The sequence below is a fragment of the Medicago truncatula genome, chromosome 2 (genome assembly GCF_003473485.1).
Source record: "Medicago truncatula cultivar Jemalong A17 chromosome 2, MtrunA17r5.0-ANR, whole genome shotgun sequence".
Classification (NCBI taxonomy): Eukaryota; Viridiplantae; Streptophyta; class Magnoliopsida; order Fabales; family Fabaceae; genus Medicago; species Medicago truncatula.
Window position 1 is genome coordinate 4,016,655 of NC_053043.1, and position 13,138 is coordinate 4,029,792.

The 13,138-nt window shown below is 34.4% G+C and overlaps 1 protein-coding gene across 1 annotated transcript; it reads right to left on the reverse strand.

Annotated features, from left to right (window-relative positions):
- Nucleotides 1–813: 813 nt before the first annotated feature.
- On the reverse strand, nt 814–8,115 carry LOC11446813 (uncharacterized protein DDB_G0290301). The gene is made up of 7 exons (XM_003593575.4): nt 7,455–8,115; nt 6,182–6,421; nt 4,877–5,023; nt 3,250–3,775; nt 2,874–3,079; nt 1,648–2,792; nt 814–1,532 (listed from the first exon to the last, which is right to left on the reverse strand). Exons 1-7 carry the CDS (start codon nt 7,834–7,836, stop codon nt 1,503–1,505), a joined length of 2,676 nt encoding a protein of 891 aa, XP_003593623.2. The 5' UTR covers nt 7,837–8,115; the 3' UTR covers nt 814–1,502.
- Nucleotides 8,116–13,138: the final 5,023 nt, after the last annotated feature.

Sequence of the window (13,138 nt, forward strand, 5' to 3'; positions counted from 1 at the left end):
TAATTATGATTTGGAGTCTTTTGTTAGTACAAGTAAGGACTAATGCATAGTTTACATTAAATCATAGCAAACTATAGTCATTATTCATAGTATTTATTCTTCCTTTCCTATAAAACTCTAACTTCAACAATTATAATCAAGAATAAATAAAAGAAAGATCCACCACCAAAAATTAACTGAATGGATAGATTTGATTGTTTATTTACCTCATCATGTTTTGATCTAATGGAATCAAGTCATTTCCTACAAAATAACATAAAATGATCACATTCCAAAAACGTTTAATGGAATTGATCATTTAAATTCACCCTAAATTAATTTAAATAACAGATAGCATGAGATGGCCAAATATTAAAACAATATTGGGCAAAGTAAAAGATGCAAAAAAAAATGTATGGCTGAATTGTACCTTGATTAATAATTAAAGACAAAGCCATTTCATTGGAAAACGTAACTGTACTACATTGGGACAAAATGAATCTTTTAGAAATTCACAAATTGGAAGCAATTTTTTGAACATATTGCATCACACAAACTAGCAAGAAATTGTGCAGTTGTATATATACTAGAAGACTAGATACTTTTAACATAAAATGGCATTGCCAATGACAAAAACCTTGATGCATGCCAATGCCATATACCAAATAAAAAATTACCAAACTACGTTTTAAGAGAAAATGATATCTACATGGGCATGTCTGTAAACGATGAAGCAAATTAGTAATTATGAATAAGCGCAATGAAAGAAGTACCTTGGTGCATAAAGTTGAGTTTTTATATTATTAGGCATCAACTTAGTGCAGGGTTCAAAAATAACAGAAATATGTCCTCCATAAATATAGGAAGCCGAATTCCACAACTATAAATTATGATTAGAGAAGAACGGGACTACAATTTATATTTTCAGATGATAAATACTATGAGTTTAGTAACTTGCTGCAACTTGACAAAATTTACTCCGGCCAACAAGAGGCATAACAAGAAACATAGATGAAACAGGGAAAAACATAAATGCTAAGATTGACAATTGGGACATTGGAAACCTGTCCAACATATTGCAACTTCTGAAACCCTAGTCTCTAGCTATGTCAGCTAATTGCTAAACTCTACAGCACGGTCCACCACTGTATTTACAAAAAAATCCAGATTTTTCATATGCATGAAAGTAAAGAACAGTATGAGCCCTACCAGTCTTTCCAAGTTGCTGCCCAATACTAGCAGGAGCTTGAAAGTTACACCAAATATTGCTAAACAAGTAACATAATTATGCAAATTAATGAAATAAGATATCCTTATAAACCATGCAATTCAAGCCAGTTTACTTCAGAATGGAACAAGAGAAAACGCGGAAAAAAAAAAATGAAGCAGACATCTTTGAAAGAGAATTCAAAATATTCCAAATCAACCTTGACTTTGAAACAGATAGCCTCAGACGGAAGCTGTCCTGAATTGGAATCAGCCAAACAGAAACTGTACAAAAAAGAGGTGTTTGAGCTGGCATATCAAGATTTGCCATGTTTATTGACATATCCCTGCACACAAAAAATAAATAAATATCTATTATGTCAAATCAAACGGAGGACAAACAAGAAAGTCCATTTACTTCCATTGACAAATAACAAAAACTGTGCAAAAAAGGACACTTACATGGACTAACTTTGCAATTTTTGGCCGACATAAAGAAACATATTGCTTAGCAGTATCTTCAGTGGTCGGAATTTGGCGTGGTTCTAAAGTGCTAATAACCTTGTCAACTGATTTTTTAACTATCAATATATGTGCATCCTTGCTGAGACGACCCTCATGCCAAAATGGTTTTAGCAACTCTTTCACAAGATCGACAAGGACTGCATGGAAAATTTTCAGTGTCTTTGTTTCTTTGAGTACACTGCCATCTGTCTGAAAGTCAACCTCCATTTCATGAAATTTATTATCCTTTGCTACTCTATTTTTTTTGTGCTCTGATTCATCACTATGATGCCTAGCATCATGCTCAGTTCGTTTTTTCAGTGTTTCTATCCTATCTTCAACACCAAAGGCATATTGTCCCACACCTATGTCACCATTTTGGTAGTTTGCACAAGTTCCTGATGTTATCTCTGCTTTGGTTGCAAGACAATCTTTTCCACGAGGAACAGAACTTCTGTTTGGCTCATTTTCATAAAACTTATGATGGGAAGATACAGAACTTTTATCATCATTAACATCAGACATTTGTTTCCCAACTGCAGCAGAATCATCATATGTCCGAACTTGTGATGAAGCCTGAACAGATGACCCTCGAATTAGAAGGGAAGCTTTCAGAGACCCATCTCCAATATTTGGTATCTCAATGCTATTACGAAGAGGGTCATAAAGATCTCTGGGGGATGATACATTCATAGAAGTGATAAAAAAGGATGGTCGAAATGGAACAGAAGGTTCCCAATTAGAACGGGTTTTCAGTGTATATCCATTAGCATGTGGTGCAACCCTAGATGAACCAACTAGATGAAAATCTTCCCGATCTGAAGAGAAAGAGGATTTATGGGCGTGAGAGTCCAAAGCACTTGCACCTAAAGGTGAACTAAAATCTTTTGTCGATGTATATCCTCTGTACATATGTTGGTTTCGAATAGCAATCATTTCCTCTGCACGGGATGAATATGAGGAAAGATTTGAGCTGAAATAATTGTTTGATGTATTAAATGCAGATTTATTCTCTGGAAACAAGCTGTCCCTCATCAGAAACTTCTCTTTTTCATGAGATGGATGCCAACTTGGACTTGCTTCTTCCTCATTTTCCTTAACACCTGTTACAGGGAATGCCTTTATTAGAAACATGTACAAAGGGGATACCTGAAGAGGTTGACCAAACAAGTTATTTGATATACCTTTTTCCAATTTCAATTCTCTCTTCTGATGTGCAGTGACTACGTCTCCTTCAGCCCCCTGGTCGGTATTATTCACGCTATCTTTTACATGAAGGAAGCTACAAGAACTACCTCGGATGCACCAACCTTTAGCAAAAAAAGCACATATAATTGCAGGTCTTTTGTTTCCATCTTTAATCTCAGCACTGGGAGAGTGGATTCTAGTCCTGCTTTCAGGAGTTAATCAGAAAATCATAATGATAGAGACTGTATGGACTAATTTACGTCGTTAGAGGACAAGAAGCTACTTCTGAAAGAGAAAGCATGCAGTGTAAATTAAATTTTGGTCATCTTTTAAATAAACTTAAAAGAACATACTGAACTACCATGACCAGACCTTGATGGCTTTTGTTTCACATCAACCGTTGACTCCATCTCTGACTGCATAACTTTCTCCTTAGAGTTCTGATCACCATCAGCATCCTCGACAAAATTATCTCTCAGTATGATTCCAGTAACCACATCTTTTCCCGTATCACTAGATGGCTTGGTGGCCCTAGAATCAATGTCCATAACATCAGATAAAGAAGCTTTGCTATTGCAATCTGGTTCACTGCATCCTTCAGAGGCTTTCCTCTGAAGATGTCCAGGATTTTCAACATCAACGTTTAGACCTTGATTTTTCCCATCTTCGGCAGAAATCAAGTTTTCACTTGGTTTTGGAGGACTTTCTACTTTTTGTTTCAGGGGATAATCTTCATTTTTCAATGTCAATTCCTCATGCAACGAAACAGATGCTTTACTCATGGCATCATTCTCTTCCATATAATGTGATGGCCGTATTACTTCAGGGTTATCGGGCACATGAGAAACTGACCCCAAGTTCTCCTCTTTCACATCAAGTTCCATATGTTGGCTTGAATCTACAATAGAAGATAAGAAATAAATTATGAATTTAGAAAAAGAATACTCTTCTTTAAATCATTTCATACAGACAATAGACAGAAGTGGATTACTTCTCACAAGATAAACTATAAAAATATTGGTTTCAAAGAAACAAAGTTGTCAAACTCAAAAGTCCAAGTAAACTCATAAAATCTCCATAGACTTCACTCATAAATTTTTGGGTTTACAAGTTTACTCAATCCAAAAAGTGGTGTTTAAAACACATATCACAGTATGTAAACACAATTTATGATGTCAGCAGCAAGTATTCAACATTCAAACTTCGTAATAGAGTAAATCACGGTAATAAAATAATAAAATTCAGACCAGACCAACATCACAATTCAAAAATGATGGAAAAAATCACAAAGCACAAGATAGGTTCACAACTAAGCATGTAAAAAGAGCATGACAAGTTTAGTACTGATGAACAATTGACAATCACAACATTCAAAATTACTAAAGATTGAGGGATTGGATTCAACTGAATAAAGCTAGGTTTCAACTCATCAGAGTTGGGTTCTTTCACCGCATTGACCTATCAGGTTCATTTCAAACTTGCAACGATGAATTTATACGTGTCTTCTGGTCTATGATTTCGTTTATTATGAGAACTATGTGGTTGAGCTTCAATGCAGGGTTGTTCCCCCTCCTTTACAAAGTTGAATGCTAGATACATCTATGGAGTCGGACGATACAGAAGTTTGGCATTGGCAGCCTCTTAGACTCTTTGGGTTCAATCCCTTCTATATGAGCTGCAAAAGAGTTATATTCCCTTTCTGTGAGCCACTACAAGGTTGAATTTTCCTGGTTCAAGGGTTGAGTTGCTGCAATTAGGAGAAACTACACATGCTGATCCAAAGGCATAACCAGGATATATTCAATACCTATCAATATTCAATACTATGAACAAATAAAGGGGTTTGAAGGGAAACCATGGTGCAACTGTTGCAGCTGTTGCGACTCTCAATACCGAGTCAACCAGGTCACAAAATTTATTAAGGAAAACAAATGTGCAAGTAAAGGATCAAATCAAGAATAAAAAGCATAACTAATAATTAATTAATGAAATGGAAAACCTTTGCTACGTTTATCTGCATCGGGCAGAGAATCTGGAACCTCATCTTTCTCTTTATCTTTCTCTACAACTGTTTCTTGCTCTTCCTCTACTTCCATGTCTATTGCTTCTTCGTTTTCTTCTTTCTCCTCCTCCTCTTCCACCTCTACTGTCTCAACAAAAATAAAATTTAAAAATTCAGACCAGACCAACATCATAATTCAAAAAAGAAGGAAAAGTTCATAATGCACAAGATAGGTTCACAACTGAACATGAAAAAAGAGCATGACAAGTTAAAACTAATGGACAACTGACAATCAGAACATTCAAAATTAGTACAGATCGAGGGATTGGATTCAACTCATTGGAGCTGGATTCAAATGAATAATGCTAGGTTTCAGCTCATCAGAGTTGGGTTCTTTCACCACATTGACCTATCGGGTTCATTTCAAACTTGCAACGATGAATTTATTTTTGTTTTCTAGTCAATAATTTCGTCAATGATGAGAACTAAGCGGTTGAGCCTCGATGCAGCGTTGTTCACCTCCTTTACAGATGGGTTCAAGTTGACTATTAGATACATCTATGAAGTCAGAAGCTACAGAAGTTTGGCATTGGCAGCCTCTTAGGCTTTGTTTGTGAGTTTGGAGTGGAAGGGAGGGGAGGGCTTTGGAAAAAAGGAATGAGCAAGTGGAAGAAATAGAGGAAAATGGGAGGGGAGGGCTTTGGGGGGTTAATTTTTCTTCATAATACAAAACTCTCCTCATTTGGGGGAACTCAAAAATTGTATTGGAGGAGGGTTTATGTGAATTCTTCAAATTTAATTTATGTTGTAATAATATTTTAAAAATTAAAAATATAGTAATCATAAGCATTGATGTATCCTTCTCTAAAAAACTACTCTTTTAAGAAATGTGAAATATTCTCTCATTTTCTCCCATATTTTCCAACCCCCAAAGCTCCCTTCCCCTCCCCTCGAGACTCCCAAACAAAGCCTTAGTCTATCTGGGTTCAATCCCTTCTATATGAGCTGTCAAAGAGTTGTATCACCTTTCTTTGAGCCACTACAATGTTGAATTTGCCTAGTTTAAAGGGTTGAGTTGTTGCAATTAGCGAGAAACTCCACATGCTGATCCTAAGACAAAACGAGGATAAATTCAATACCTATCAATATTGATGAAAGCACGGTGCAGCTGTTGCAGCTATTACGACTCAAAAAACAGTATCAAAACTAGGTCACGAAATTCATTTAGGAAAACAAATGTGCAAGTAGTGGATTAAGTAGAATAAAAAGCATGACTGATAATTAATTAGTGAATAGAAAAACCTTTGCTATGTTTATCCGCATCAGGAAGAGAATTTGGAACCTCATCTTTGTCTTTATCTTTCTCCTCTACTACTATTTTTTCTTGTTTTTCCTCATCCTCCATCTCTTCTTCCTCTTCCTCTTCCTCTTCCTCTTCCTCTTCCTCTTCTTCTTCTTTTTCTTCTTCTTCTTCTTCTTCTTCTTCTTCCTCCTCCTCCTCCTCCTCCTCCTCCTTTTCCTCCTCTTCCACCTTTATTGTTTCTACAAAAATAAAATTTTAAAAAAATCAGACCTGACCAACATCACAATTCAAAAATGATGAAAAATTCATAAAGCACGAGATAGGTTCATAGATAAACATGTAAAAAGAGCATGATGAGTTTAGAACTGAAGGACAGATTGACAATCACAACATTCAAAATTACTAATGATTGAAGGATTGACCTTTTAGGTTCACTGCAAACTTGCAATGATGAATTTATCTATGTTTTCTAGTCTATAACTTTGTTAATAATGAGAACTATGTGGTTGAGCCTCGATGCAGCGTTGTTCATCTCTTTTACAGATGGATTTAAGTTGGACGTTAGATGCAGATACGAGTCAGACACTACAGAAGTTTGGAATTTGCAGCCTCTGAGGTTCTTCGAATTCAGTCCCTACTATATGAGCTGCAAAAGAATTGTATCGCCTTATTTCGAGCTACTACAGGGTTGGCTTTACCTAGTTAAAGGACGAAGTATAGTGATAGCAACACCTAGAGTTGGTGCAATTAGGAGAAACTAAACAAGTTGATCCTTACGCAAAACCAGGATATAGGGTCTGTTTAGATTGCCTTATTTTTGAACTTATGCAAATAAATAATCTTTTATGTACTATTCATAAGCTTTTTAAAGTAGTTTATGAAAATACAACTTATGAAGCTACAATTTTCGTTAGTGAGAACTTATGAATTACTATAAAAGCTTTTTTATCTGCATAAGCTATTTTTCATAAACTCAAAAATAAGCAGATCCAAACGAACCGATATTCAACACGGCTATTTCCTATCCTATAAGGGATACCTGATCATTTCGCAAAGTTACTCGGGAGTTTTCATTTCATCATGTTGCTATATAATAATACCTATCAATATTCAATACCATTAAGGAAAACATTGGTGCAACAGTTGGAGAGACTAATCCCTCGAGCCAGTGTCAAACAAAACCAGATTGCGAAATTTATTAAGGAAAACAAATGTGCAAGAATTGGATTAAACCAATCTGGAAAACATAATTAATTAATGATTATATAAAACCTTTGATATGTTCACTCTCTATTGCTTCTTCCTCCTCCTCCTCCTCCTCTTCCTCTTCTTCTTCTTCTTCCTCCTCCTCCTCCTCCTCTTCCTCCTCCACCACTACTGTTTCTACTTCCTCCTTCTCAACTTCTTCTTCTTCTTCTTCCACTTCATCCTCCTCTTCCTCTTCAATTTCTTCCTCCTCCTCTTCTTCTTCAACTTCTTCCTGCTCCTCTTCTTCTTGTTCAACTTCTTCTATTTCCTCTTCTTCTTCCTGATCCTCTTCTTCCTCTTCTACTTCTACTTCTTCAAATTCTTCTTCTTCGTCATCATCAACTTCATCTTCTTCTTCTTCTTGAAGTGATGGATCATCTTCTACCGAAGAATCTGAATTTGGCATTGCAATTGTAGAAATCGAAAGAGATGATTGCGGAAAACAAGCCCCAAATAGAAGAAATTGAATAACCCCAAATCGAAAGAAAGAAAGGAAGGGTTGAAGAAGTTATAACAGAACAGAATAGAACCCTGTTTTGTTTCGCCCCAAACCCAACACACAACAACACAATGAATCAAATCAATCAATTCGAGGACACTACTCAGCTGCCTGACATCAGAATCCTTGTTGGACATGTGGACCCCACCCACAACTACGTGTTTCTCCAACCTGTCACTTCCAAGCCCATTTCCACCTTTCTATCTTTCAACTTTCAGGCAATTGCTATTCTCACCGTATTTAATATCAATTTTGCACCTCCCTTCATAAATCTTGACCAAAATACCCTTCTAACTTTTTGTTTTTTAGTTACCATATATTATTATAGGTATGAAGTTTCCCATGTTGTTAGTTGTGATTAATCTTTGTTGAAAAATGGCGAGACGCTTAAATAAGTTCACTTCTTCCAATTGAATTTTCTTTATACGTAAAAGTCAAACATCAATCGCTTTATGACTTTCTTAAGGAGTTCAAATATCTTGAGAAATGATAAGTAAACACCAAAATATTGACACAAATACGACATCAAGGATAGTTATGTAAATTCGTTCAAAGTCCAATGGCATATTTGAAATTTTAGCTTAAAATTAAGGGTGTGCTTGTTAATTGTTTGCTATCTTTCTCTCTCACTGCATCCACTATACGACCACCATCCTTCTACTACCACCCTCCCACCATTGTCCCTCACCACCATATCTCATGTAATCAGATTAATTGCAAATTCCTTACAAACAGTGAAAAAATCATAGTCTAAAAGACTTATAACCATGAAGTCAATAACGTTTCAGTAACTAACTTCAATCTTCAAAACCTTCGAATTCCATCACAAAAAATTTCAAAGTAGAGAGAAGAGTGAGTGAACATAAATGACGTGGAAAGGATTGAGATGGAGGAGATAGGTCGTGATGGTGGACGTGGAGTTGCAGTAGGCGGCAAGGAGGGAGGAGATCGCTGGTGGTGGTCAGATCTGATGAGAGACCACAGTGAGAGAGAGAGAGAGAGAGAGAGAGAGAGAGAGAGAGAGATAGAGAGAGAGAGAGAGAGAGACTGTGAATTGTAGACAATGGGAGCTGGACAGACGGTGGTGAGAGAGAGACTTTGACTTATGGACGATGGTGGCTGGACGGCCAATGGTAAGAGAGGTGGAGGTGAGAAAGAGAAAGTTGGACAGAAGAAGGAAATAAAAATAAAAATAAAAGGAAAATTGGTATATAAATAACGTATAAATATATTGTGAATAGTGTTTGATGTCTAATTTTTGTATTTTGATGTTAAGTTATCATTTCTCAAATATCTTACTACTTGAACTAATGCATTGTTGGTAATATCATAGACTTAGTGTATGGTTGGCTCAGCTTTTACTGTAATTGATTTTAAGTGGATTGATTTTGTAAAATTGATTATGGATAAAAGTGAGTTGAATGAAAAGTAATTTATGTTTGATGTATTTATGTAAAAGTGGATTTATCAATGAATTTAAGGCTAAAATCAATTGCAGAAGGCAAAAACTACAAATTGTAACTTAAAGTAGAATCAATTCTAAGGGCAAAATGAATTCTACTTTAAATCTTTCAAACAACATAAATCAATTCTACAACATCTAGAATCATTTTTGCTCTCTAGAATCGAAACCAAACACATGCTTAGCCTGGTACTAAAACTTCATATTTTGGTCGGTGGATATGATAGGGGAGGAAGAAAATAAAAGCAGTATATGTGTGGGTGGGGATAAGATGTATAAAACATGGTACGCTTGTTATTTAAAAAACTTATAAACATTTAGGTCTTTTTGCTATGCAAGTGATGATGATACTAAAATCAATAAAAAAAAAAATCTTAAATCGTAACATGAACCTATAATAATTATGAGTGCAGATATTTGAATATAAAATTACTTGCATATGCATTTGACAATGAGTCTATGAGCAGTTGCAATTCTTCCAATGTGTGTGTGAGAGAAAAGAAACTATCCATATTCTACTAGAGATTAAAATGTACGTAGTCCATATGAGAAAACTAATATATAATGTAAGCGATACGAGACTCTTCTTTAATCATGTTATATGAAGGGACTGACTCACCCACCGTATCAAGCTCCATAAAAATAAAAATAAAATAAAATAACTCCACATACGCCCACTATCATGGGTGCTTCATAATAGTCTCAACTGAATCCAATAGCCTTATAATTAAGACTAATAAAAATAAATATTTTATATAAAATATATAGTTGACAATTATATTTTAACATATGACAACATTATATTTTGTTGGTATATTTTTCAATGAATCGCATGAATGAAAAACAAAGTGAAAATAAAAATGATGTAAAATGAAGTTATGTGTGCCTCCGCATTTTATATGTCGGTGTGAGATTGGAGAAATATGCATAAATCATCTTTTAATCTGATTTCTACGATTTAGGTCATTATGACCTGGTTTCGAACCCAAATTTCAGGCGGCCATTAAAATGCAATGTTTGCACGATTTTTTTGGATTTTCATCCCTTTCAAATAAGAATAAAAATAAAAAAGACATTAAATATGTTAAGTTTATCTATCATCGAAAAAATTCCATGGGTAACAACTTTGAGAGTAACATATAAAATAAAAGAAGCAAACAAAACAATAATGTAAATCTCATTATGCCTTAGAAAAAAATTGATTTTGTTTAATGAAAATAAAGGAAAGAAATTTGAGAAATCAAAATTGAAAACACATTTCATCATTGAACCAATGTCGTGTAATCAGAAGCGTAACCAGAAAATAACAATACAAGCAAAATCAAATTAACACTTATATTAATCAAATGTGTGTATGAATACGTTAACAATTACAAATAGAAAAAAACAATCACAATAGGGTTATGATCTCGATTCGATACTAATTGATAATATAAAAATCGATACAATAAGATATAATATTAAATTATAACATAAACTTGTAATGATTATGACTATATAAATATCATAGTTTAGAATTACCTGAATACGTAGATGACTATGAGTCCACCATCAGCAGTATCTAGCACTTTCAATGCGTGCACACGAGAGGAGATAAATTGTCTATGTTACACTTCAATTGGTGATAGTATAATATATAGTCTTGATCAAACAATTACTAGAACTCTGACCCGTGCTTCGCACATGTCATATCGATCGTTAAAATTAACAAAAATATGTAAATTTGTAATAGACCACTCAACACTAAGGAAAAAGTTTAAAATTAAAGATATAATATTACATAAGTCATACCAAGAGATGGACTATAACATAGTTAATTCAAACACATTCCACAATTTAGGATATATTACGAAAAACTTCTCTATAGACCACATTAGACGTTACATTCGTCTCTTCACCATCATCGTTGGATACTAAAATCTTCAAACCATGGTAAGACTAAAAGAGGCCTACATCATGGTAAGACTAAAATTAGCAAGCCAATCAACACTTATGTTGACTTTTTGGAAAGTATGATGAACGAGAACGTGCCAACTATGATCAGTGGCGGAGCCACTTGGGGACAGGGGATGGCCATGGCCTGCCCATTATTTTTGTGAAATTACTATTATACCCTTGACCTTATTTAAAAACTACAGACATGCCACTCAATTTCTTTTCTGAAACATGAAACGCGATATCATTTTCTCCTTCTCGAGCGATTGCAGTACTACCTCCGTCCATCTCCTACCGTCAGCCAGGCCGCGACCGTTGCCTTCTCTAACTCTCCATCGAACTCGAAACCCACACTCATCTCACTCGTCTTCTTCTCTTTTCTCTCTGTATTGATCTCAGATTCCTCTTCATTTGTCTCCATCTCTCCCACAAATCCAAGCTGAGTAAGTGTAAATTTTGTTTTTGTTTGGTAATTATACTGTTAGAATTTCTTCTAATATTTTGTGGGCTACAATCAATTGTTGGTTTTGGTTTTAATAAAAACGGACTGATGTTGTGATCCATTTGATGAGTGCATAAAAATATATCAATTGACAAGATATAGCTCAAAATAAACAAGTTATCACAATGAGGCCTATATAATTGTACAATCACCTTTGGGCAGAATGCACAAACTAAGGAAAAGCCTAAGTCAAAACCTCAAATAAGTTAATCAATGAGCATGTATTGAATTTGGGAATTTGTCACCTTTGGGCAGACAAGTTTCTTAGTTCAAAACATTCTCTTATAACTTTATCCCAAATCAATTTTTAATTGTAAAATGCAATAACCACCTTTGGGCAGGAAACTACGTGTTACGATTAAAAAAATTCCTCAAGCTACAAAAAGAAATTTCATCAATCAATCAATAGAGGCGGTCCCACTTTGATGGTAACGGCCTATATCGACGCATGAAATTCTTTTTGCATAGGAATCAATAACTCTTGTCGAAATACGACACATGAAAAATATGCATAATTTAAATGCATCTAGACTGGTCAATATCGTTTCAATTTGCATTCATCATAATTTTGTTTAATACAATGCGGTAGAATAGTACGTTAGAAGCACATAAAAGAAAATCAACAAATAATTATGTGCTATCTTCTGGAAGAGTACTATTACCGCTAAAATCATAATCTCATTAACAAGTAGTAATTTAAATCAATTACCTACGCAACGGAAATATATGAGACTTGAATTTCACCATCATTCAGGACAAAGACAAAAGGGTCACAAAATTATATTTGAGAAAAGACTATGATATCCTCAATGTAAGTCCCCATAATAAACAAAAGAGTATTCATCAACAAATGATATTTGTTTCTCATTTCAAGATATTTGACATGTAAAATTCTCCCACATAATAGAGAATGATAGTTGGATTATCACTCCAAGACTTTTAAAATATAAATAAATATTCAACTATATTCTCTATAAATAAATATTACACCAATAGGATATGTCCATCCCTTTTATACTAAGTTAATCCAAAATTACAACACTTTAATAGAAGAACTCACTTCTATAAAAGAGATTTTCACATATAGGGCTTTAGACTCACATCTTTGGGAATATATGTTTCTCATTTCTAATCAACAAAAAATCTTTACATATTTCACAAAATAAAATTTCATTCCCATAAATAGGAAAAAAAAAAAATGAAATCGATGTATAGAAATATTCCAATGAAATAACTTAATTTTCAAAACAAATCAATCCACCAAAAGGAGTAGCACAAGTTTCCTGAATATGCAAAGTTTGATCCTTAAA

What these genes read in the sequence shown, in the direction of transcription:
- LOC11446813 (XM_003593575.4), bottom strand. Translation starts at nt 7,836, where the DNA reads ATGCCAAATTCAGATTCTTCGGTAGAAGATGATCCATCACTTCAAGAA. An exon ending in TGCGGATAAACATAGCAAAG is followed by an intron (nt 5,024 to 6,181) that starts GTTTTTCTATTC and finishes TTGTTGAGACAG; the next exon opens with TAGAGGTGGAAGAGGAGGAG. An exon ending in AGAATTGAAATTGGAAAAAG is followed by an intron (nt 2,793 to 2,873) that starts GTATATCAAATA and finishes TCCCTGTAACAG; the next exon opens with GTGTTAAGGAAAATGAGGAA.